The sequence below is a fragment of the Stegostoma tigrinum genome, chromosome 14 (genome assembly GCF_030684315.1).
Source record: "Stegostoma tigrinum isolate sSteTig4 chromosome 14, sSteTig4.hap1, whole genome shotgun sequence".
Classification (NCBI taxonomy): domain Eukaryota; kingdom Metazoa; phylum Chordata; class Chondrichthyes; order Orectolobiformes; family Stegostomatidae; genus Stegostoma; species Stegostoma tigrinum.
This window is the reverse complement of record NC_081367.1, coordinates 29,085,992-29,111,780: the sequence shown is the minus strand read 5'-3', so window position 1 is coordinate 29,111,780 and position 25,789 is coordinate 29,085,992. Positions and strand designations below refer to the sequence as shown.

General features: G+C 38.7%; 1 protein-coding gene across 1 annotated transcript in view; it reads left to right on the top strand.

Annotated features, from left to right (window-relative positions):
* The window catches only part of si (sucrase-isomaltase), a 169,185-nt gene that overhangs the window by 53,372 nt on the left and 90,024 nt on the right, over positions 1-25,789 (top strand). Inside the window, exons 11-22 of the mRNA XM_059651067.1 lie at positions 91-203; positions 437-562; positions 11,606-11,737; positions 12,345-12,461; positions 12,776-12,889; positions 13,017-13,101; positions 17,197-17,314; positions 20,817-20,988; positions 21,229-21,345; positions 21,494-21,648; positions 23,209-23,293; positions 25,711-25,767. Of these exons, the coding sequence (XP_059507050.1) occupies positions 91-203; positions 437-562; positions 11,606-11,737; positions 12,345-12,461; positions 12,776-12,889; positions 13,017-13,101; positions 17,197-17,314; positions 20,817-20,988; positions 21,229-21,345; positions 21,494-21,648; positions 23,209-23,293; positions 25,711-25,767 (1,391 nt within the window). The remainder of the gene's footprint in view (positions 1-90; positions 204-436; positions 563-11,605; positions 11,738-12,344; positions 12,462-12,775; positions 12,890-13,016; positions 13,102-17,196; positions 17,315-20,816; positions 20,989-21,228; positions 21,346-21,493; positions 21,649-23,208; positions 23,294-25,710; positions 25,768-25,789) is intronic.

Genomic DNA, 25,789 nt, shown 5'->3' with positions numbered 1-25,789 from the left:
CACTGTTAATAGCCAATTCTGATTTATCACTGTTGATCACACAGGTTAAATCTGATTAATGAATAATGATTCTATTCCTTCTCTTGACAGAGGTTGAACTTCAGCCAAGTCCATCAATAACATATAGGACAATTGGTGGAGTTCTGGATTTCTATATTTTTGTGGGTTCTTCACCTGAGGATGTTGTTCGTGAATACTTAACAGTACGTATACAATTACTATCGGTAACTAGCAATAGACCGAGACAACATTACAAAATCCCGATTTTCAACCAATTGCATATACTGTATTGTGTTATTACAGAGAATTATTATTAGAGAATTATTACAGAGAGTGTTATTACGTCTGAGTTGTGTTTTTACAAGTTTTTCATTGAAATCTGCACAATAGTGAACATAATATATATTTATTTCTATTTTTAATTGAAATAATGTAGCTGATTGGCAAACCGAAAATGCCTGCCTACTGGTCTCTGGGATTCCAACTTAGTCGCTGGGGTTATAAAAACCTCAGTGATGTTGAAGCTACAGTGGCGAGGAACAGAAAGATTAATCTGCCATATGTGAGTATGGTGCATTGTTACAAAAAAAGTCAGATCAGTAACGTGAAGAAAATAGTTTGATACGTTTGTTTACTAAAAAGGTTATGACAGAGAAAGCATAAAACTGTAGGAGAATGTAACATCACAAAAGGAGAATATTTGGTCCATTGTGTCCCTGCCAGCTTTGTGCAAAAGTGTTTCAGCTAATCCCATTCCCTGGTTTTTTACTCCTCAGATAATTATCCTCTTATCTTTCAAAATTGTCAATCTAATCTGCTTCCACTGGGTACTCAAGCAATGAATTTCAGATCCTAAGCACTCATGACTTGCTGCGTTATACAGTTTCTGCTCATGTCACAGTTGCTTCGTTTTCCAACCATGTTAAATCAGTGACCTCTAGTTTAGACCCTTCCATCAACAGGAGCAGCTTCTCTCCATTTTGTCAAGACCCCTCATGATTCTGAACACTTCTACCAAGTATCTTTAACTTCACTTTGTCAGGACTGCAGTCTCAACCTTGTTAGGGCCAGAGTGGCAAAGTCACTGGACTGGAAATCTAGAGATCAAAATGAATGTTTTACAAGCTGGTTCAACCATTGATATACAGCTGGTTCACTAATGTCGTTTACGGAAGGAAATCTGCATTCCTTATCTGGTCTGGTCTGCTTCAGCCTCACTGCAATATTGTTGGCATTTAACTGCTCTCTGAAATGATTTAGCATGGGACTCAGTTCAAGGGCAATTAGAGATAGGTAGTAAATGCCAGCTCAGCCAGCTACACCACATTCTATTAACATTTTTTTTAGAAACTGTTCTCACATTAAAAGTTTGCAACCTTGAACCGTTCTTGTAAATCTTCCTGAATTGTTTCTAATGTTCTCACAATCCTCTTAAAAGTGTGGCCTTAGCACAAGATTCATATTTCAAGCTGGACTAGTGTTTTGTGTGGTTTTATTTATAACACCTTTGCTTTTATGTCCAATGTTCCTATGTAAAATGTTTAGAAATATGCATGCATTATTAAGCACTTATGCAACTTTCCCTACCACCTTTTGAATATGCGTGTTCATAAGTCTCTTACTGCTTCTGCACCTCATTTGGAATTGTACTTTGCTTTCAATTGCCTTTCATTATTTCTGCTAACAAGAACCACTTCTAACAAATAATGGGAACTGCAGATGCTGGAGAATCCGAGATAACAAAGTGTGGAGCTGGATGACCACAGCAGGCCAAGTAGCATCTTAGGAGCACAAAAGCTGACGTTTCGGCCGAGATCCTTCATCAGGAAAGGGGGAGGGCGAGAGGGTTCTGAAATAAATCGGGAGAGAGGGGGAGGTGGATTGAAGATGGCTAGAGGAGAAGATGGGTGGAGAGGAGACTGACAAGTTAAAGGGCCGGGGATGGAGCCTGTAGAGGTGAGTATAGGTGGAGAGGTAGGGAGGGGATAGGTCAGTCCGGGGAGGACGGACAGGTCAAGGCGGCGGGATGAGGTTAGTAGGTAGGAAATGGAGGTGCGGCTTGAGGTGGGAGGAGCGGATAGGCGAGAGGAAGCACAGGTTAGGGAAGTGGGGACGAGCTGGGCTGGTTTTGGGATGCAGTGAGGGGAGGGGAGATTTTGAAGCTTGTGAAGTCCACATTGATACCATTGGGCTGCAGGGTTCCCAAGCGGAATATGAGTTGCTGTTCCTGCAACCTTTGGGTGCCATCATTGTGGCACTGCAGGAGGCCCATGATGGACATGTCATCTGAGGAATGGGAGGGGGAATTGAAATGGTTCGTGACTGGGAGGTGCAATAAACATCAGCACCTCTATCTTCTCCTCTATCCATCTTCGATCTGCCTCCCCCTCTCGCCCTATTTATTTCAGAGCCCTCTCCCCATTCCCCTTTTCTGATGAAGGGTCTTGGCCCAAAATGTCAGCTTTTGTGCTCCTAAGTTGCTGCTTGGCCTGCTGTGTTCATACGCTCCACACTTTGTTATCCACTTCTAACATGCATGCATTAAATGTTATTTGCTATTTTCCATACATTTCAAGAACCTTTCTATTTAAAGCAGATGACTACTTCCTCATTATTCATAATACTTTCACACTTTGTGACATCCACATGTGCCCTATACATTCAAGCCATTTCACTTATATATCAAGGAGACAACGGTTCCAACACTGACCCCTGCTTCGTACAACTATACATCTTCTATTCTGAAAAACAATCATTTACTATTACTGTCTGGACTTAAGCTTTCAACTGACATCAGAACTGATCCAACAGACCCATATTACACAAAAGCTGCATACATACCTGCCCATGTTTTGTCCGGCCAGTTTTCCAATGCTGGTCACTCCCTGAAACCTCCTTCATAGAACACAGGGAAGGCCTCGATACAGCATTGAGAAAGTAAAAACACCATTCCCCATGACACCAGAAGAGTTGGGAATGCCGCTTATTGGCAGCAGCTGAAATCAGAGGGATTTAAAATGCAAGGCAAGTTGAATTAAACCTACACTGTAAATGTCATTTATTGCATAGTTTTTTGAAAGTTTTCTCTAAATATTTAAGGCTATTGATATTGTCTAATGCATGCATCTTGTTTAGTTGATTAAATATTTAATGTTACTATTATTTAACAATTCTAAGCTTTTTTTTCTTTTTATTCAACATTGAATGTTAATTGACTATTTTTAGTGAATACGTGTGGGTAAATGAGGTAAGTAAGGAAGGTTTGAACATGAGTTAGTGGGTAACAGCATTTGGGTAGGGTGGAAGCTTTTACACAAGCACCTGGATCAGATAGTGGTAGATAAATGAGAGGTCGGTGGTTTGGTCAGGTAGTAGGAGGGTAGCAGGCTGATAGAGCTGCAGATTACCATTACGAACCATTTGTTACATCATTAAAACAAATTTTTAAAAGATTTCAACATAGTTTGCCCCTTTTACAAATCCAATCCTTAAATCAATCCACATTTGTTCAAGTGACCGTTAATTTTGTCCCATATTATTATTCCTAAAAGTTGCCCCACCTCTGAATCTAAATAGATTTTCCTGTAGCTGCCAGGCTCAACCTAACATAGTTTATTGAAAAAAGGTGTAACATGTGCAATTCTCCAGTCCTTTGGAACTACCCCTGTGTCTAAGGAAGATTGTTTTTAGTGTTTCTGCAATTTCCACCCCTACTTCTCTCTAGATTCTTGGATGGAGATGATCTGGATCTGATGTCTATCTAATAACTCTAATAAGTCCCACCTACTAGAGTTTAGCCCATCCAGCATCTCACCTATCTCTCTTTTCACCATGATGTGGGCACTACCATATTCCCTGGTAAAGACAGATACAAAGTATTTATTTATTACCTCACCATGATCCTTTTCTCCATGCACATTCTCATTTCAGTCTCCTATTGGCGCCTCTTGCTGTCTCATTATTCTTTGACTATTTCCATCCCAATAAAACAGGTTCTTGTCATACTCTTTTATGCTTTTCTTATTTGTTTATTTTAAATTTACTTCCTCTCCAATTGTTATAGCCAGTCATCAGCTTGTTCTCACTTATGTTATCCTTCTGATAACTGTTATTTGTCCTATTTTTCTGCTTTGTCAAACCCATTTCTCTTTCCGCTAGATAGGTTTGGACTCATTTGTCCTATTTTCTCTCACATAGAACGTACCTGAACTGTTCCCAAATTACCTTAACATTAAATTTAGTTCAGTAATCCATTATACTTTTGCATATCATTCCTTGTTTCCAATTTACCTGATCCAGTATTTTTACACCCCATTGAAATTTGGCCCACCTACCATTTTTAAAATATAATTGTTCCTTGTCCTTCTCCCGAACCAATTTATAACATAAGAAGCTATGACCGTTGTCTCGTAAATTTCCCTTAATACTAATTAATCATTTTGAGTCACGTCATGCTCAAAAATCTGATCCAACAGTGAATTTATAGAAACTTGGAAAATAAGAGCAGAGGTAGGCCCTTTGACTCTGCTCAGACATCTAATATGATTACTGCTGATTATCTAACTCAGTACCTCTTCCCACTTTGACCTCACACTTTTTGATCCTTTAGCTGTAAGAACTGTATATAACTCCTCTTGAAAACCCATGCTGTTTTGGTCTCAGTTGCTTTCAGTGGCAGGGAATTTCACAGGCTCACTACTCTCTGGGTGAAGAAATTTCTCCTCATCTCAATCTCAAATGGCCTACCCCATATCTTTAGAATGTGACTCCTGGTTCTGCACTGCCCAGTCATCAGCCATGTCTTTTCTGCCTTACCCTGTCTGTTCCTGTTAGAGTTTTATAGGTTTCTATGAAATCCCTATTCAATCTTCTAAACTTTAGTGAATGCAGCCCTAAGTAATTCAGTTTCTTTTCATACATTAGTCCTATCACTTCAGGAATCACTCTGGTAAACCTTTGTTAACTTTCTCCACAGCTAGAACATCCTTCCTCAGATAAGAACACCAAAGGCGGGACAAAATACTCCTGGCGTTGCCTCACCAAGAGCCTGTACAATTGCAGCATTACCAAACAGTCAGCCTAAACATCTAGATTACAAATCCAGTAATATTACCACTATTCTTCCTTTGGAGTCTGTTCATGTTTTTTCAAGCTCCCTAACCTCAGACTCAGAGAGCTTTTCCTTCTTTCCACCAATGTCATTTGTACCTTAGTTGGCTATGGCCACCAGCTGTTCAACCTCTCCCTTCAGAGTGCTCCATATGCTTACAGTGGAGACTTCGATCCATTCTGGGCATATGTCAGCAGCCACAGCTGTTAAGCTCCCTTTACTGATTTCCTCACATTCTTTCTGGTTCTTTGTGTAGCCAAATGTATGTGATGCCATGGAATAGGCTGTGGCCATACTCCTGCACTTCAGAACACAATACACATTGGAGAAAAGAGATGCATGCAACTGCTGCACTGCTTCCTTGATTATCCAGTGGTCACTAATTCCCTCTCTACTTGCCCAGTCTCAAGCTGTGGGCTGAATACATCTATCTGCAAAACTCTCAACCTTGACTTTTACATCAATCATCAGCCATGCTAGGAGCTGCTCAAGATATGAAACCCACATAATGAGCTGCTGCTGCTGCTGACAAAACCTCTGGCACATGTGGAAACTTTCCCCACTGCATGAGAAGGGCCCTTCATTTCCTACCAGGAACGGAATGTGCACTCCACAGCATCAAGCTTCCCTGCCATGTCCCTGTTTATTAGATTTAAGACAGTACTTAAATTAGGACTCATCAGTTCATTACCAATTAGCTGATTATCCTCTGCTGATGTAACTTTTTTAAAAACTTTGGTTAAGAGAAATAATATCACTAAGCCATTTTAATAATAATCTTCGATTTTAAACTGTTAGTGAAATCAGGGAGCTTTAATGCTGTTTTTACTTAAAGAATTATATGCCCCTAGATCTGATTAATTTATTAAACATTGACTTTAATTATTTGACAAATTATCAAATTGGCTTTGTTTTTAGTTTTTGTTCTAATTAACCGATCAGTTGATTAAACAAATTAATTAAAAGTTCACCAGAAAATTCACTCCATATGCTATCACATAATTTTGAGAATTATTTTCTCCCCTCCTTTTCACTTTAGACTCACAGCTCATATCCCACTTCATTTGCTGGCCTGTCTGTTTCTCCAATCTCTATTTGGAATGATGCAAACTGGTCCAATTCCCCTCGCATATCTGAATATTGAATTCTAATATGATAAGTACATTTATTGCCAAGCTTCATTGTTTTCTCCTGGCCAACCCTGGCCTGCTTGTTATTCTGTTCGACGCTCAGCCTGCTTTGCTCCAACTCCCAGTAAGCCTCACACCATTCTCTGCCTTTTATTTTTCCATTTTGATCCCAGCATGCTTCTTTCTTCACACCACTAGCGGCCTGCTTTTCCTATGCTCCATTCCATGCTTGCCGATGTTTTTGTACATGTTGCCTGCTTCTTTATGGAGTATGTGGAACGATCCTGCTCCAGTCCTACACTGGGCCCCTCCCACAATTATTTTCTTGGTTCATTGACGACTGCCTCAGTGCCACTTCATGCATCTATCAGGACCGTGAAAACTTCATTCATTTTGCCTCCAATTTACACCCATCTACAACTTTCACATCATCCACCTTCCAATGCTTTCCTTCCTTTCTTTGATCTCTCTGTCTCCATTTTGGGGAATAAACTGTCCACTGCCATCCATTACAATACCACTGACTCCCATAGTTACCTTCACTGCAGCTCGTCACACCCTACGTCCTACAAGGATTCCATCCCATTCTCCAAGTTCCTCTACCTACATTGCATCTGTTTGGATGATGCCACCTTCTAAAACATCGCTGCTGACATAGCTTGTTTCTTCCTCAATCGTGGTTTCCTACCCACTGTGGTTGACAGGGCCTTCAAACACATCCGATCTATCACCAGTGTTCCTACCCTTGCCCTTTCCTATCACTCATAACAGTGTGATCAGGTCCGTCTTGTTCTCACTTTTCAACCCACCAGCCTCTTCATTCAAAGAATCATTCTCTACCATTTCAGACAACTCCAGCAGAACGCCACTGCCAAGCACATCTTCCTGTCACTCTCCCTGCCTGCATATTGCAGGGATCATTCCCCTCAGGGCACTCTAGTCCATTCCACAACCACCAACACCACTCCACTTCTCCATGACATCTTCCCTGTAACCGCAGAACATGCAACACCTGCACCTTCACCGTCTCCCTGCTCACTCCCCAAGGGCCTAAATAGTGTTCTAGATGAAGCAGCAGTTCACCTGTACCTCCTCCAATTTTGTGTATTATATTTGCTGCACCCAATGTGGCCTACTCTACTTTGGAGAAACCAAACCCAGACTGGGTGACCTCTTTGCAGAATACCTCTAGTTTGTACACCAGCTGGACCCCGACTTGCTTGTCATTTTGACACAGTGTCCTGATCATGTGCCTGTTCTCGGTATGCTGCAGTGTACCAGTGAATAACAGCGCAGACTGGAGGAATAACATCTCATTTTCAGTCTACACACTTAACAGCTTCTGGATGTAATATTGAGTTTGCCACCTTCAAGTTGTGGACATTTCTTCCCTTCCTTTTAGCTTGTTGTCATGTCCTGCCCTCCTCTCATCCCACTTACTGTCCTTTCAAGTCTGGCATTAGAAACACAATTGTTCTGCCATTCTCATATTCTATTCACTTATTCTGAACTATGAAGATGTCTTCTTCATCAGTACCCTACACACACTACTCCCAGCCCTGTGCCAACCACACTAGAGCATAAATGCTGTCCCGTCCACACTTTACTTCAAGTCTGATGAAAAGTAACCTAGACTTGAAACATTAACCTACTCTCTCTCCATAGATGTCTGATCCTTTTTGCTCTCCAGCAGTTGTAATTTTTTCAGCACATTTGTTGTATTATGGAATTGTTTCCAATCCAAACATGTCTGTCGCCTTATGAAAGTGACATGTCATGCACTACAACAGCCTGGTCAAATTTAAGGCATACGTAATATTTCACATGGAGCTCTGATCAGAATGTCTTGTCAGAAATATGGATCCCTTTCTTAATGTATAAAATAAAGGAGCAGAGTGATGATCTGAGAATAATTGACACAGCTTCAAAATCCGCTCAATGTATCAATTTTTATCTTGGTATGTTTTTATTAGGGAAGGGAATCCCATTCTTTAAAGGGTAAAGCAGGCATGTTGTGATATAACAAATTATTATTTGGTTCCCAAACTAGATAGGTACCTGCCTTTAAGACAGTCACATTTCATATTATGGTAATAAGGAACCAAGTTCACTTTCAGTCACTATCTCTTTGTCACAGGATCAAAACACAGTTAGTTTTGTGTTTGTGGCATGAAATAACATCAGTAAACACAGCACTCAGACAATGAATGGAAGTAAGTTATATTATAGCCATTTAAATTATCAGTGTTATTAATAAACTTCAAGATATTGATATTTTCAAGTTTGTCAGCTTTTGCTGAAAGGAGGATTCCATGGATGATACAGAATGACTTGGAAAATATTCCACAGTTTCAGTATCTTAACGGGAAGAGTAACTATGCTACAAGAGATTGTAGGAAGACAATGTAATGGGAATAAATACAATAATTTCTTTCTGACTTATACCATAATAACGTATAGCTATTATCCTCTGACAAATATTCCAATTTAACTTAAGGCAAAGGTTAATTATTGTGGTGACTGCCTCTAATTCTTATGAACATGTTACGAAAAAAGTTGATCCAGTCTCTTTTCTTCACTCTGTCACCACCATATTAATCCACTTCAATTGTTTCTTGCTGTCCTCATGTCAGGAATCATAATTGCCTTCTTCCCAACCAGATCAACAGGAAAAAATAGTTTCTAGGTTTTATCCAGGAATTTTTGAATGCTTACCTTTTGTTGTTTTATGCTTCTTATTAATTGTAAGGCTGGACACATCAGATCCCAGAATAAAAACTGACTTAATAGAATTTTTCACGAGATATTGCAGAGTTTGTCATAGCACATATTCAGACATGGCTGTCAATGTTCCTTTAACACAAGAACAAGTGTTTATCACATAAAGGAAAGAAAAACAAACAAACTATTCATGCATTTTTATAATATAGTAACATGAATAGTAAAACCGAATCCACCTCAATTTTTAAAAAAATAAGTTCCCAAGGTATAACAATATATATTATACTCCTTCATTATAGTTATGATATGAATTATGATAAGAAGTTACTTTTTTCTGTTTTAGCTAATGAAATAAGTGTATAAACATTTCACAAATTGTCGAATAATTGTTTATTTTAAAAAATGTCTGCCTGTATATGTGAAATACATACGCAGTTTTGTTTTTTTAACCCAGCAGTGTTAATTATATATTAATTGACTGTTTAATTGTATTGAATATTGTCCATTAACTGTTGATTCACTTATGCACCTATATATTGAATAAGATACTTATACTGAAAGTATATGTTTATACTCTGTGATTCTATAAACAAATTGTGTTAACATCAGGTTTATGTTTGAAACTCCATTACCTGATTGTTTAGTGTTGAACAATAATTACACTTTTAGATGATGGAGACTGAGAGCAGAATTTGCAGGTTGCAATTGACTTTTCATTCATAAAACTTAATTCAACTCTAATTATCATTTTAGAATGTGTATGTCAAAGTTGGATATTTACATGGATTAAGTCTCAAAAGCAAGATTTTATGTGTGGTGACATTGTTATTTATCATGTTAACTGAGTTTGTACAGGATGAAATTTCCATCACCGATTGAACATGAATGTTGTATCCATTTTACCATAATCCAAATATGAGTTTACATTCTCAGGGCAAGGAAGCAATATTAGGACATTTGCTCCTTCTGTAAACCTGACCTAGGATAAAATACCCTATGGGGTGGCATTCTGGGGGTGGCATTTCCTCAGCCCACACATACCTCATTTACATTACATAACAGTGTATTCTTTCAGTTTGTAGTGAGTTATGCCAGGAAGAGTGTAGAGGCTGAGGTCATCAGATCTGGAGAAGAGTTATGTGCCTCAATATGCCTATACATTGTGAAAGAAAACTTAAAAAAAAATAAACCATCCGTCGGACATCACCTGTCACATTCCTTCAGCCCACACACAACTCATTAACATTGCATGACAATGCATTCAACCTTATGCCTTTCATCCAGCCCCAGGGCTCTCCACAACCCCTATATTAACTAACATTTCTCTTCACAGCCTACATTTCTTTTTATAGGCTCTAATGCCATCTTAGCGCCAACTCATGCCTCTTACCCATTATGCTTTGCTCTCTTATTTATTGTGGCAACTTACCCAGAATCCAGCATGGGCAGAACTCAGGACCCATGATGAGATTAGATAAAGTTCATAAATTGCAACAAAATAATTCACTATTTTGAAAACCAAACACTCTGTTTGATTAAATTAAGCTCACTACTTTCAACTTGCATTTTTAAAAATAAACAATGCAGCATGAGCCTTGAAATCGTCTATAATTCCCTTGGTGGTGTTTACCAAACTGTAATTTGAAAGGAACTAGACTGTGATAATGGAAGGTTATGAAATCAGCCATGCCTCACTAATCCAGTCATGTTAAACCTCTTGTATGTGTCAACAGAGTGAAATGCCAAGCACAAGTTATTTTAAACACGACAGGGATTTTGTTCCAAAATTTAAAAGGAAAGTGTTTTAAATGTCTTGACATATCGACAACCCCTTTTGACAGCTCTGTTGACAGTTTCAATTGGTTTGTGCACTTTTTATGCAGATTTACAACTACATTTAAGCTCCCAAAGAGTAGCTTACCTCAAGAAAAGAACTTTTCTAAGGGGTATATGGTCTCCTCATAAGTGGCCTGGGAGCACTCCAAAATGGCACCATACCCATCTGAAAAATTTAGATCTAGTCCAACCAGACTATATAGTTTCTCTCACTCATCTAATTGATGAAAGCAGACATGAGAGGAGGCAGTGTACTATCTTAGCAACTGTGACTACAAACCATTGGTGTGCAATTATGTTTGGGTCGAAACTTTTAGTTTCAGAACTCCAGGGTTATTTTCACAATGATAGAGAAGCTGTCAACGATTGTGGAAATTCAGGCCCTAGATTCTAAACTAAACTGCCACTAGCCTGGCCGTCCCACTCATTGAGGCAATAGAAACGCTTGCAAAATAAATAAAATACATAACTGTGGTTTCAAATGTCATCAACAATATTGTACTATTGCAGAAAATTATATTTTTGAAGAAAAATCTAGCCTGAAATGCCAGCCTCCCTGCTCCTCTGTTGCTGCTTGGCCTGTTGTGTTCATCCAGCTCTACGTCTTGTTATCTAATATTTTTGACAAGGCAGGGTAAAGTCTTAACCAGTATTGAAAATAAGGAAAAGAAGTATCAAATGCAGAATATTTTGATCTTCTGTCAATACAAGTTAGGGCAACAATCTCAATTTTTGGAAAATATTCTATCTATGCTTTAGATTCCTTTATCAGTTATGGGCTAATGGTGTGTTAAATAACATTGTTTAGGATATCCAGATCACTGACATTGACTACATGGAAAATAAAAAGGATTTTACTTATGATTTGGAGAAGTTCTACAATTTACCTGAATTTGCTCGTGATTTACATGCACATGGCCAGAGATACATTATCATTTTGGTAAGTTGCATAATCTTACTGCTGTCCATTTCATTGATCATTTGAAAATAACTTAAAATAGAATGAAGTGTTTTAAAGAAGCAAAAATATATAATGATTGCATGTCAAGCTGTTACTTGAATATAAACCACATAGAATAAACATTAACAAAAATAGCATTTAAAAATATCACAAGACAGGCTACGATTACCCATATTTCTGTTGCTATGCTAAAAATCACTCATTTACGACCTTGGAAGAGCGCTGCACTAAGAATGATCTAGCAAAAACATTATGCTGTTAAATACAACAATACTAGAAACATTAGTACAAGACTGGTAAACCAGAGGTGCTGAATTCAAATGCCAACTATGTAATGAACTACATTTCATAAATTTGTGAGCTAACAGTATGAAAGCTGCTAGGTCATCACAAAAAATGCAACTATTTCACTAATGTCTGCAGGGAAAGGATTCTCAGCACAACTAAGTTTAGAAAATAAATATTGCTTTACCATTGTCTACTGCAACTGCAAAACAAATTAAGATTAACATTTTGGAAACACGATGTGATTGACAGTTTTTGTGACTTGACTGCTTATAATTCTGCTTTTTTCATCATAATTCAGGATCCAGCCATTAGCACACAGGCACTGATACATGGTCCCTACAATTCTTATGACAAGGGCACAAAAATGGGAGTGTGGATCAATGAATCTGACAGAAAGACACCCCTTTTAGGAGAGGTAACGGTTTTTTTGTACATATGCTTTGGAATGCTAATTCCTGAAAGACAAAATCTGGAAATATTAAACTATAAATGGACATATGTAGATGTTGACTACAATAATGCATTTTTATTGTTTTGATAGATTACATATGCGCAATGATCTCAACACCCATCTATTACAATGGAATTCTAAATTTGAAGTTCTTTACAGTGAAAAGTTAATCATGTTCTGATTCATAACATTATTTTTCCATTATTGTTTATAATGCTATAAAGACAAAATTCACAATCCATAAACACACCACTGTTTCTTTATCTCTTTTCATTTAGGTCTGGCCAGGTGAAACTGTCTTCCCCGACTACACAAATCCCCAGTGCATTAAATGGTGGGTGGAGGAATGTGCAAACTTCCATCAAAAAATAAACTATGATGGACTTTGGATAGTATGTTCCAATTTTTATCTCACCTGTTCACCTTATTTGTTTGTGTTTTCTCTACTTTATGAAGACTAATTGTAAAACCTGTCAGTATATATTGTTAAATACATCTTGTTATATCTTTCAATTGCAGGATATGAATGAAGTGTCAAGTTTTAAGTTTGGTTCAGTAAAGGGATGTGTTAAGAATCAATGGAACAATCCACCTTTTGTTCCAAGTAAGTTCTATTTTGCACAAAAAAAACAGAAATTGCTGGAGAAACTCAACAGATCTGGTAGCATCTGTGGAGAGAGAACAGAGTTAACACTTTTGTCAACTGAAGGGTCACAGAAACATAGAAGATAGGAGCAGGAGGAGGCCATTTGGCCCTTTAAGCCTGTTCTGCCATCATCACAAGCATGGCTGATTGTCCAACTCAATAGCCGAATCCTGCTTTCTCTACATAACCTTTGACACGATTCACCTAAGTGCTATATCTAGCCAACTCTTGAATTCATTCAATGTTTTGGCATCAACTATTTCCTGTGGTAAGGAATTCCACAGACTCACCACTTTTTGGGTGAAGAAATGTCTCCTCATCTTCATCCTAAATGGTCTACTCGAAATCATCAGACTGTGTCAGTGAACCAGGAATGTTATCTCTGTTTTCTGTCCACAGATGCTGCCAGACCTGCTGAGTTTCTTCAGCAATTTCTGCTTTTGTTTCAGATTTCCAGCATTTATTTCAAGTTTTATTTTAAAATGGAGTGAGCTCTTCCTTGAATCATAGTAGCCAAGGTTCAGCTGCATGTGTTTTGTGCATGTATTCCCAGATTCTATACAGTCCACATTTCAACAAGGTGCATCAAGTCCATTGAACAACTATTTGACACCATGATCAGACATTCCGGATATTTCAAGGCACACAAAACACATTCACACTAGTATCTTTCCCAGCGTGGAGTACTATGTAGGGTATACAGATGTTCAGTGAAGAGCAATGCACCATGTTCAGATATCAGGGCTGCCTGCCATGTCATGGTGGCACCCAACATGTCATGTCATGTCTTTCTGCTGTGGCATTGGATGAGGGGTATTCACCTCCTTCAAGTGCTGCTTTCCATATCAGATGTTCTGGGTGCCTGACTACATCTTCCTCCATTCCCCCATTCTTCTCCCAGTCCAATAGATCCTTCCAACCTCAACCTCCCCATCAAGGCATTGGTCGTTATCACTTCACTGCCCCAGGACAAGAGTACCCAACTGAACATCAGGGCCTACAGTTGGTTTGTGGGATGAGCTTCTGTTGAGGAAACTCTGTACAGGAAGTCCTAAGTCGAGGCAGTAGTCAAATAGACATGGGAGCAAACAGATTTTGCACAGACCACATCAATGTAATAACACAGTGTGGAGCTGGAGGAGCACAGCAGGCCAAGCAGGATCCGAGGAGCAGGAAAGTTGATGTTTCGGGGTTGGTTCCCTTCTTCAGAAAATCATCTGTTCATCTTACATGTTTGAGCTTTTTTCTGTTTTATGAAGTCCTCTGATGCTGCCCGGCCAGCTGTGTTCCTCCAGCTCCACACTGTGTTATCTCTGACCCCAGCATTGGCAGTTCTTACTATCCCCACATCAATGTGGTTAGCTTTCTGCTGGCTAAAAATTCTAATGAAGTGTATATACCTCGGATTTGATATGCTTTCAGAGTGAAAATTTAGGCCTACAAGAGTTATTGAGTGTGGTGCAATGGGAGAGGAATTGGGTAGAGGGAAGAGGAATTGGGCTGAGGGGATGGTTTGCAATTGTTGACTTTGGGTGAGGGACGAAGCCATAAAACAAAACAAGAAGGCAAGATAAGCATGTTCTCTCTCTGCCTATCTATAGTGTTTGGTTACTCTAAACATATACGAATTATGAGCTTTTAAATAAAAAATATTGCAAGAAAATCTTGCCTAACACATCGAGCCCAAGTAGAAACTTGGACCCATGTGCTAAGTACCCTTCTCTCACAGGGAACTTTGTGCCAGAAAAAAAAATGTGCCTGTGTTAGACACTGAAATATGCTCAGTCATCCTCGCAATGAATTCTGAGCCAAAGGGAATATGGGTGTGTTAATGGCAGACCCTGAGAAACACCAGTTACCTTCCCTCCCATTCCCACAAACTGTGAGTTGGGGAAGTAAAAACCAAATGCATGTGTCACTGTATCTTGGAGCTCTTCCCAGGACTTTCTCAACAGATTGTCCACTCCATTAGCTCAATTATGATCTTGGAGATCATGACCCCAAACTCCCGTCCCGTCCAAAGTGAATGTTTGTTTCCCAAATTAATCCATTATTGTCCTTTGAAGGGGAAAGAATAAAATCCCTTCTGGGAAAATGTTTGAAGCAAAGACTAATTCCAGGTATGGCCAGCTGGTTTAACACAGCTGGAGGAACACTGCAAGCCAGGCAGCATCAGAGGAACATGAAAGCTGACATTTCAGATTGGGACCCTCCTTCAGAAATGGGGAGGGGAAGGGGGCTCTGAAATAAATAGAGGTAGGTGTTGGGCTGGGAGCGGATAGGTGAGAGAGAAGACGGACAGATCAAAGCTGAATGTGAGGTGCTGCTCCTCCCGTTTCCTGGTAGCATTTTTATGACACTGGATGAGGCCCAGGATGAGCATGTTGTCCAACGAGTAGAAGGGGAAGTTGAAGTGGTTTGTGACTGAAAGGTTTTGTTGTTTGTCACGAACTGAGCGTAGGTGCTCTGCAAAATGGTCTCCGAGCCTCCCCTTGGCCTCACTGATGAATGAGGAAATTGCAGAAAGATCAGTCCCTCCAGAAGGCAGATAAGTGTGGGAAGGGAAATATATCCTTCAATGTGGAGTCAGATTGCAGGTGGCAGAAGTGGCAGAGAATGTTGTGTTGAATCGGGAGGCAAATGGAGAAATATGTGAGAACAAGGGGGATTCTGTCTTTGTTTTTGCTATGTGGAGGGGATGAGAGGGCTCTCCATGACTCCCTTGTCCACTCCACACTCCCCACTAGCCCCACCACCCCCAGCACCTTTCTCTGCAACCACAGAAAATGCTACACCTGCCCCGATTCCTCCCCCCTTACCTCCACCCCACCCCCAAAAATACCTTCCACATCAAACAGATGTTCACCTGCACATCCGCTAATATAATAAAGTGTGAAGCTGGATGAACACAGCAGGCCAAACAGCATCTCAGGAGCACAAAAGCACATCCGCTAATGTGGTCTGTTGTATCCGCTGTTCCCTCCGCCACATCGTGGAAACCAAATGGAGGCCTAGAGCTCGCTTCGTGGTGCATCTACGCTCAGTTCGTGACAAACGACAACACCTCCCAGTCAGTAAACCACTTCAACTTCCCCTCCTACTCCCTGGACAACATGTCCATTCTGGGCCTCCTCCAGTGTCACATCAACACCACCCGGAAACTGGAGGAACTGCATCTCATATTCTGCCTTGGGAGCCAACAACCCAATGATCTTAATGTGGACTTTACTAGCTTCAAAATCTCCCCAACGCCAGCCTCATCCCATTGCCAGCCCTCACGCTTATCCCCACCTCATTGACCTGTCCATCTCCTCTCCCACGTCACTGACCAATTCCCACCACTACCTACCAGCTATCGCCAACCCACCTGCCATTCCCAGCTCAATCACACCCCCCCCATTTATTTCAGAATACCCCTCCCCTCCTCCATTTCTGAAGAAGGGTCCCAACTCAAAACATCAGCTTTCCTATTCTTCTGGCTGTCTGGCATGCTGTGTTCCTCCATCTCCACACTGTGTTATCTCTGACTCCAGTATTGGCAGTTCTTACTATCTCTCATTGCCAGCTGTTTTGTTGTTCAAATAGGCACAAACACCATTCGAACTTGCCCTAGGTCTTAGTAGAAGTTTTCCCTCAGAATTCTCTATATACAAATTAGCTGAGTTAACTGGTGTAAAGAAGTTGCTTCCTGAACAGGTCAAATTCTTTCTTATATAATTCAAACATTCTTTTAGTTTCTTTCTATTTTGCTCTGTTTTACTTATTAAGTGGATTAATGTAATGAAGCAAATTTTCTGGGGATTATTTCATGACTTCCCTGCATTGTCACCTGAGATTTGATATTTAGATTTGAGAATGAGAGATCCTAATCTACAAGGAAAGACATTGCTACATGCCAGAATCAAAATAAGCAAATAAGACAAGATCCATACACAGTGGAATTTTCATGATAAGTTTTTAACTTTGTCTCAGTAGAACTTATGCCAAAGTTAGATGTATATTTTTGTATTTTTGGATATGAACTTCTGTATTATGAAATCTTTTCTTTTGAAGAGATTGTTGATAGACTGATGTATGCTAAGACCCTTTGCATGGATGCCTGTCAAACTGGAGGAATGCATTATGATCTTCACAGTCTTTATGGACATTCAATGATACTTGCTACTGAACAGTAAGTGTTAAACGTAGGAATAAATTTTAATATGTTGAGGTGAATCAGTGCCATAAGGTGAAGGAGTTTGTTAATGATTTTATTGTTTTACGAAACCAATTATCACAACACTTCTGCTGGAGTTAAAGACCGCCTCCAAACATTCTGCTTGAGGTTGATGACAATCTCACCCACAATCCAAGCTACAAATCATAGCAAGAACCTTAAACATTTTGCTTGAGTTCAGACCTTAGGATGATTTTTTTTTCTTCCAGCCTTATTGTAAAACAGATTTTTGTGGATCAACTTCATGCTTATTACAGAAACGATCAAATAATTGTTTCTACTTCAATCAATATCAGGAAAATCAGATGGCTTATAAAATGGGGAGCTGATCCATAATGTTCCAATTTTATAACAACCAGCTAAACATTCACCTGCATGCAAAATCACTTATGGTACTAATTCATTCAGAAATTGACTATATTCAGTCTTGTATCCACTTTTATAAGTGTCTGCATTCTTTGAAGCATATGCCAATAAAGGTTAATTTCACATCTACTTTCATTGAGGATCTGGCATTAGGTAGGCTGCTTTAATGATTGCAAAGTATTTATCTTCCTAGGATCTCCCATGGTTACAACAGCCAAATTTATCATAGAATCATTTTAGCAAATAAGGGCAAATATGCTTTTTTCAAAACAAAATCTACGTGAAAACAATTGGAACATTCTGGCATTACAATTAAACAGTTTAGGCTTTTGAATTGCTATTTTTTCTCAGCTTGGAAATTTAGTCTATGTAACGCATGATCTGAAATTCTGACTTAATTTATTCACTTCATATATTCTAAAAGCCAGAATTCACTCAAGTGGAAGAGGGGATTAAAAAGAATTTTATATATTGGCTTTAGATCATTTCTCAAAATTGATTTTATACAGAGCAAAAGAGCAATGCATTTCCATATGACAAGGATATGTTTATCAGTGTTCCTTTCTCTTTTTTGTTTGCCAGTCCCTACGTGCTCTACACTACTTAGTTGAAATGGCTAGTATCATGGTCTTGAAATTCAGAAAGAGTCTCCTAAGTCTTGTGCTATACTCCAGCTCATGCCAACATCACTATCAGAGAAATACCAGTATATGACAGAAAACAATTTCCATTTGTCTTCAATTGAAGTTATGCCGGAAATTAGGGACATTCCCATAGAATTTCAGGAGCCATTATCTGAAGAGTGAGTTCTGAAAACATATTCAACTCAGCACTTATACACTTTCAATAGAGGAAAATAGCCAGACAACCCGCAAATGATTGTCCAATTCTTGAGCCAAGTCCAGTGCAATTAACTGTAGCACCCTTACCGTAGGCCACCAAAGATCTTGAACTTGGGGCCCTTCAAGTCAATATTGCTCAACCACAAATGATGTATTCTTTATTGGGTTAGTCCCCTGTATCATTGGATAAGGTAGTCAACTTTTAATGGTACAACAGCAATTCAAAAGAATTCATTGGCAAAATTGCTAAAATCATGCGATGCAATTTTTATTTGTTCATCCATGGGATTTCAGTGTCACTGGCTGGGCCAGAACTTATTGCCTTTCCCTTGTTACTCCTGAAAAGGTAGTTGTGAAATGCCTTCTTGAACCACTATAGTCCATTTAGTTAAACACCGACAATGGTGTTAAAGAAGGAGTTCCAGGAGTTTGACCCAGAGACACAGAAGGAATAAGGTTACATTTCAAATTGGGATGTTAAGAGACTGAGAGGGTAAATTGTAGGTGGTGGCGTTCCTATGTATCTTCCATCCTCATCCTTATAGCTGGTAATGATCATGGGTTTGGAAGGTGCTATCTGAAGGACTTTGTTGAATTTCTGCTTCTTGTAAAATGTACACATTTTTGCTATGCATTGGTGTTGGTAGAAATAAATGCTTGTGAATGTGTTGCTAATTGCTATGGGTGGCACTGCCTTGTGCTCTTTAAGTAGACCTAGCAGGGGTTTGTTGTTCATTATTATTACAAATTTATGTCGATAAAGGTATTGGTAGACCTTCCTGGTTCCAAGTCTGACTGTCAAACCTTTCTTCTCTATCTGGGCATGTTTACACTCTGCAATACCCAAAGTCCTGGATGCATACGCTTTTGAGTGTTTCTCTCCACTGGACCACAAATAAGCTCATAACTAACCTGATGCCATATGGGGAAGCATCGCATTCTACCTTAGGATCATAGTGTGCCAACACCTTAGAAGATGTTAGCTGTTTTTTCACTTCCCTGAAAGCTATCACTTGGCTACGTGACCATTTCCAAGGCTGACTCTTTTTTAGTAGTTGATGCAAAGGTACCAGGTTATGTATGAACTGTCCCTAATAATTCACCATAAAAAGGAAAGACCTAAGCTCCCGAACAGATGTGGGAACTGGGGCACATTTGACTACCCTTGCTTTTTCTTCCAATGGGGGTAACCAGGTCTTGTCGACTTTGTATCCAAGTAGGTCACTTGGGTTGCCTGGAGTATGTACGATTTTCCCTTCTAAGTTGTTCACTCACCTTGAAGAAACATCTAAAGACTACGTCCAAGTTCTGTAAAAGCTCCTTATAGGTCTTCTGTGTTATTAGCACCTCATCTAGGTAAATGGTAACTGGGATAGATTTTGTAAAATGTTCTCCATTGCCCACTGAAAAATTGCACAGGCTGACAATTCCCTATATGGAAGACTCGTGTATTGGCACCAACCCTTATCTGTATTAATTGTAGCATCTTTCTGGGAATCCTCATCGAACTGCAATTGCAGGTATGCATGGTTAACGTCCAGCTTTGTGAAGACAGCCTCTTGCCAGCTTTGCACATAAACTTTCAATGCAAGGAGTAGGGTTTTATCTTGCTGCGAGAAGTGGTTTATCATTTGTTTAAAATCCCCACAGAAGTGATCTGCCCCATTGGGCTACACAATTGATCCGACTAATGCTGCCCATTCCACAAACTGCACAGATTTAATGATTCCTTCACTTTTCAACCTTCTGATTTCTGCCTCTCCTTTTGTACATAAGGCAAATAGTACTAGGCAGACCTTGCTGAATCGTGGGTCAACATGCAAGGTGGCTTTGGATCATTTGATAGTCTTCCTGAAAAACTTTGGGGTATTTAATTCGGACTTCACTAAGGCAGCCATTTTCTAATTGAAAAATCTAAGTGAATCTTTCCCAATCAGGGAACAATCACTATAAATCCGACTATTCACCACAATTAAATATAAAACATTGCTCGTAAATAATTATCCCTTAGTTCAGAATCATGGGCTCCATAATGTCTGATTTTGCTTTCTCTGTTTCAGGAACAAATGTAAATTTGTAACAATTCACATTGTGCTTCCATAAACATGACTTTTAGAATTGCAACCATCTCTTTGAACATTTTCCTTGGTTGAAAACGGTATTTTCTTTTTTTTAGCCCATGAGCAAAAATAGGAAATACAAAGTCGTCTTTGCAACATTATAACAAAAGCCTTTCCTTGACATTGCAGAGTAATTAACCATGTGTTTCCTGGAAAAAGAAGCATTATTCTTTCTCGATCAACATTTGCTGGGTCAGGAAGTTACTCAGGACACTGGCTGGGAGATAATGCAGCAAACTGGAATGACATCAAGTGGGCAATTCCCGGAATGCTTGAGTTTAATCTTTTTGGTTTTCCATATGTAAGTTAATTTATGCATACATCAGCAAAATTGACAGTAAAAGTCAGAAAAGCAACATTCAACTGGTTATATGTCTTGATGACAAATCCTTTTTGAGCAATATTTGGCATGCATTATCAAGATTACAAAATGTCAATCACAACAATGGTTTGTTTGTGGAGAGCTTAACTGTTTATAGAAACTGAACAGTCTTAATTATTGAAGAGCTGCAGGAGTCACAATTGTACTTCCTTTTAACAGATAGGAGCAGATATTTGTGGTTTCTTTGACAATTCACCTGAAGAACTGTGTAGGAGATGGATGCAGGTTGGAGCATTTTATCCATTTTCTAGGAACCACAATGCTGAGAATTATAAAGTGAGTTGATATTGAATATTTTATTGCAATATTGGAAAAAGCAACTTATGAAAATATATTTTGACCCAAAAATTGGTGGGGCCTAAGGTCAGATTTAATTAATAACAATAACAAAAAAAGTCATCATAATTCAAATCTTGCCTTTTAGCCTCAAGATCCTGCCTTTTATGGTGAAGACTCCCTTTTAGTGAACAGTTCCAAGCATTACTTGAATATTCGATATACATTGCTTCCTTACCTCTACACACTCTTTCACAAGGCCAATGTTTATGGAGACACTGTAGTTCGACCACTGCTTCACGAGTAAGTTCTTTAAAGAATCAGTGAATGTTGTTAATTATTAAACATATATCAACATATTATCAAACCATCCTAGGGAAATTAATTCCCCAATGATATTGAAATTGTGTTCAATGAAATTCAGTACATGTGGTATTCTTTCTGCTTAAACAGTTTTGAGCTCAAATGAACAATTTCAGTTGAAATTAATTTAAACAGCAAGAAAATGGAAGATGAAATCCGTGAAAATATAATTCATGGAAATATGGCCAAACTTGCTACTGACATTATGTTGATCAGTAGTATTTCTTTGCTTTCACATCCATGTTTTGTGCAACCCATATTGATCGGAACTATGACATCTCAGATGATGTGAGTATAGGGCCAAATCTTCCACACAATATATTACCTCAAACTATTGTTGCAAATTTTCCATCAAGCAACTCAAGGTGGAATCGTTAGAGATCTAGAGAAAAATTATCTGTCAAAGTTGGTGGGTGAAAAACATGGCGCAGATTTCACAGTACAGGAAAGATACTGAGACATTTTGTATGATTTAAGGTAAAGTTCATTAACAGGATCAGTATGGATGAGAATTGTGCAGTTTGTATTATATCATGCTTCCAACATGCCTGCAGAACACTTCAAATATATCCCAAATAGAAGGATACATTTTCTTTCTTGCATGGTAATTCGGAATCACAAACAAAATAAGTCCTAGCAGAAACCTTCCAGCCACCATAGACTGGGATTATACCCATTGGAATTCAGAAGAATGAGGGGAGATCTTATAGAAACATATAAGATTGTGAAGGGAACAAATAAGGTGGAGGCAAGGAGATTGTTTCTGCTAGCAGGTGAAACTAGAACTAGTAGGCATCGCCTCAAAATAAAGGGAAGCAGATGTAGGACTGAGGTCAGGAGGGACTTTTTCACCCAAAGGGTTGTGAATCTGTGGAATTCCCTGCCTAGTGAAGAGGTTGAAGCTACCTCGCTGAATGTTTTTAAGACAAGTCTAGATAAATTTTTGAACAGTGAAGGAATTAAGGGTTATGGTGAGTGGGCGGTTGCTGGAGCTGAGTCTCATAAGGATCAGCCATAATCTTATTAAATGGCCGGGCAGGCTTGAGGAGCCACATGGCCTACCCCTGCTCCTAGTTCTTGTGTTCTTATCTTCTTATGTGCCATTCATATGATGAAATTGGTTGTATCCTAAGATATGATAGAAATATGGAGCATTAATGTGGCCTGTCCAGTGGCTGTTTCTGCTTGGGCTTGGTTATCTCTCCTGGCCTGAATTGTAAAATGTCTTATAATATTTTGCTCTATTAGTTATGCTGTATAGTACAAATCACAACAAATATTACATAGATTTCTAACAATAGATATGAACAAATTTATCAGGAAATGTAGAAACAGATTTGATTATATTTTCCTGATTCCACATGTAATGTTGTATTAATTATTCACCGTTACAATTGACGATAAAGTAGCAAATTTCATTTTAATATACTGTTAACCATAATATAAAGACATTCAAATGCAACAATGTTCAAACATGCAAACTGTTTTATCGTTTACAAGGTTTCCTACAGACAAAACAACATGGACTATCGACCTTCAGTTCCTCTGGGGACCTGCACTTCTTATCACACCTGTACTGGATCCTGTATGTTAAAAAAGCTGTCTTTTTAAAAATACTTGAACTATGTACAAACTAGTAACAAATGACAAAGTTATCACTCTACTATTGTAGAATAGGAATGACTTTGATTTTTAAAATATCAAAACAAATGTGAATTTCGTACAGAGCAGTTTATGGTTTACTCTCTCATTAGTAATTGGATGCTTTCACTGAATTTAATGTGATTTGATTCGTATGCTCTTTCCTGTTATTTTGACTGCTCAGTCAAGGCTATCCATCCAAGTCATTCCAGGGAAAATGGGTCATGGTCAGTCTGGGAGATTTGTATATTCATGGTCAGGTAACCTATTAGGGTAAATTCATGAAGTCCTGGGGAAAGTGAGAAACTCAAGTTGAGGTATGGGCTTCATTGAAAGGCAGTCCTGGGGAAATGATAGCAGGAAATTCAAGATAAAAAGATTAGACCCGATAGAGCAAAGGAGGGGATAGGAGGTTGAGATGCAGGCTGCAGGTTAAAAAGTCGCTCTCATTCTGAATTCTACTTGAGGCCAGTGTATGACTAAAGATGACTGTGCAATTCATGAAGTTCTGTAATGTGTTACAACTTAGTGCATTGATTTTGGAGTCTTACTTTTCCACAAGCCAATGTGTAACTACCAAATGAAGCCAAATAAGATGACCAATTTTTCTGACTGACTATTAATCAGCGCAAAAGCAATTTAAAAGTTTCACCGCGAACAACAAAATAACTCCAATAGAAACATACTTATGATTTGACAAATGGCTGAGAAAATAAAGGATTATAAATCAACTACCATCTGACTAAAACCATATCCATGGAAAAATTCATTCATGAATACAAAGAGACAAATATTTTGACCCAGGTACAATAGAGAGAAAAATGTAGACAGGAAAAACAAAATTCTGAAGATCAACAGTACAGATCACAGGGGTGAGTTAAAGTGTCTCTCACAGTTCTTTTCATTTTAGCCATGATGGTACATTGTGTGTGAAGCAATGGCCATTCTTCACTTCAATAGTTGATCTGGTGCTTAGGTCTTTATTTAAAGATTTGAATTTTTCCTTTTAAATTTTTTTATCTTTTCACTCACACCAAAAGTTGAGAGAAATATACGTTTTCCGTTTGCTGACTCTGGAGTTCTGTGGCTGCTCTACACTTACAAATCTGGTACAAAATGTAGCTGGACCAATTCAAAGGTTGTTATCAGGCAGTCTCTCCTAACTCAAAGAATCCTGGTGCTACTCTGATGCAACACTATCTTGATATCACTACTTAAACAGAAATATTGTCTTGTACAGCTAAATATGTACACCATTTGATTTTACCAAGTTGCAAAACTTTTGTGTTATTTCAGCTGTGTAGCAGTCTGATTTCCATTCCACTCCCGCAGTGTACCACAAATAAATTAATTATATTAGATGCATTTGTATAAGGTGACACATCTCAGAGTTCCATTTTGCAGCATAATATATGAGCATATGAATTGGGAGCAGGAGTATGCCAAAGCTAGGAGGCACTGTTTCTAAATTAGGGGTCACTCTTTTAAATGTTCTCTTTCAGAGGTTTGAAAGGCTTTGCAACTTTCTGTCTCAGAAGGTGATCGAGGCAGAACCATTGCATATTTTTAAGGTGTAGTTCACAGGTTCTTATTAGGCAAGGTACTCAAAGTTTATCAAGTACAAATCTAGGAATATGAAATTTGAAATAGAAATAAATCAGCCACGATCTAATTAAATTGTGGAGCAGACTTGAAGAACTGAATGGCCTATATCTGCTCCTAATTAATACATTTACATGATGCAGGTCCACAGTGTAAAGTTTAGTTTCTGGCTTGCAGGATCTGAGGTGGTGTGGAGCTGGGGCTTAAATATGGCTCTACCAGTGTGAGCATTGCAAGCCCCCTGTAGCAGCAAATATTTCCACCTCTCTTGCCATACAGTTGCATATTAGAGGCCAATTACAGAAATAAGATGTAGAGCAGAGGATTACATGAAAAAAAGTGGCATCAGCCACAGGAGGCACTCAAGAAATCCCTTTGCCAAAAGTGGGAAATTTCAGCCTTTAATATCATAAAGATATCAACACTGTTTCACTCCTTATTTTTTGCCAATCGGTTTAACATCTCACCTGAAAAGTTGTACCTCTGATTTTACAGCGGTCCTTCAGCACTGCACTGGAGTGCAAACTATATGTGGTCAGTACTCTAGAGTGGTGTTGATCCCAGTCATTGTGCTACAGAGATATAAGTTATGAGTTTTGGCTGAAAATATTGTAGAATTATGGCACATCAGAAGCCAAGGAATGTCTGTCAGGGTGAAATAAAAATGATGCCTTTCTTATTTCATTTTTCAAATGTAAGCTAAATATCTTTCTTAAAAATTCATAACAATGATTCTTATATACTTTCCTTTATTTTCAGAATACGGAAATTGTCCGTGCCTATGTGCCTGATGCAGTTTGGTATGAGTATGAAACAGTAAATATCACTTTAATTCAAT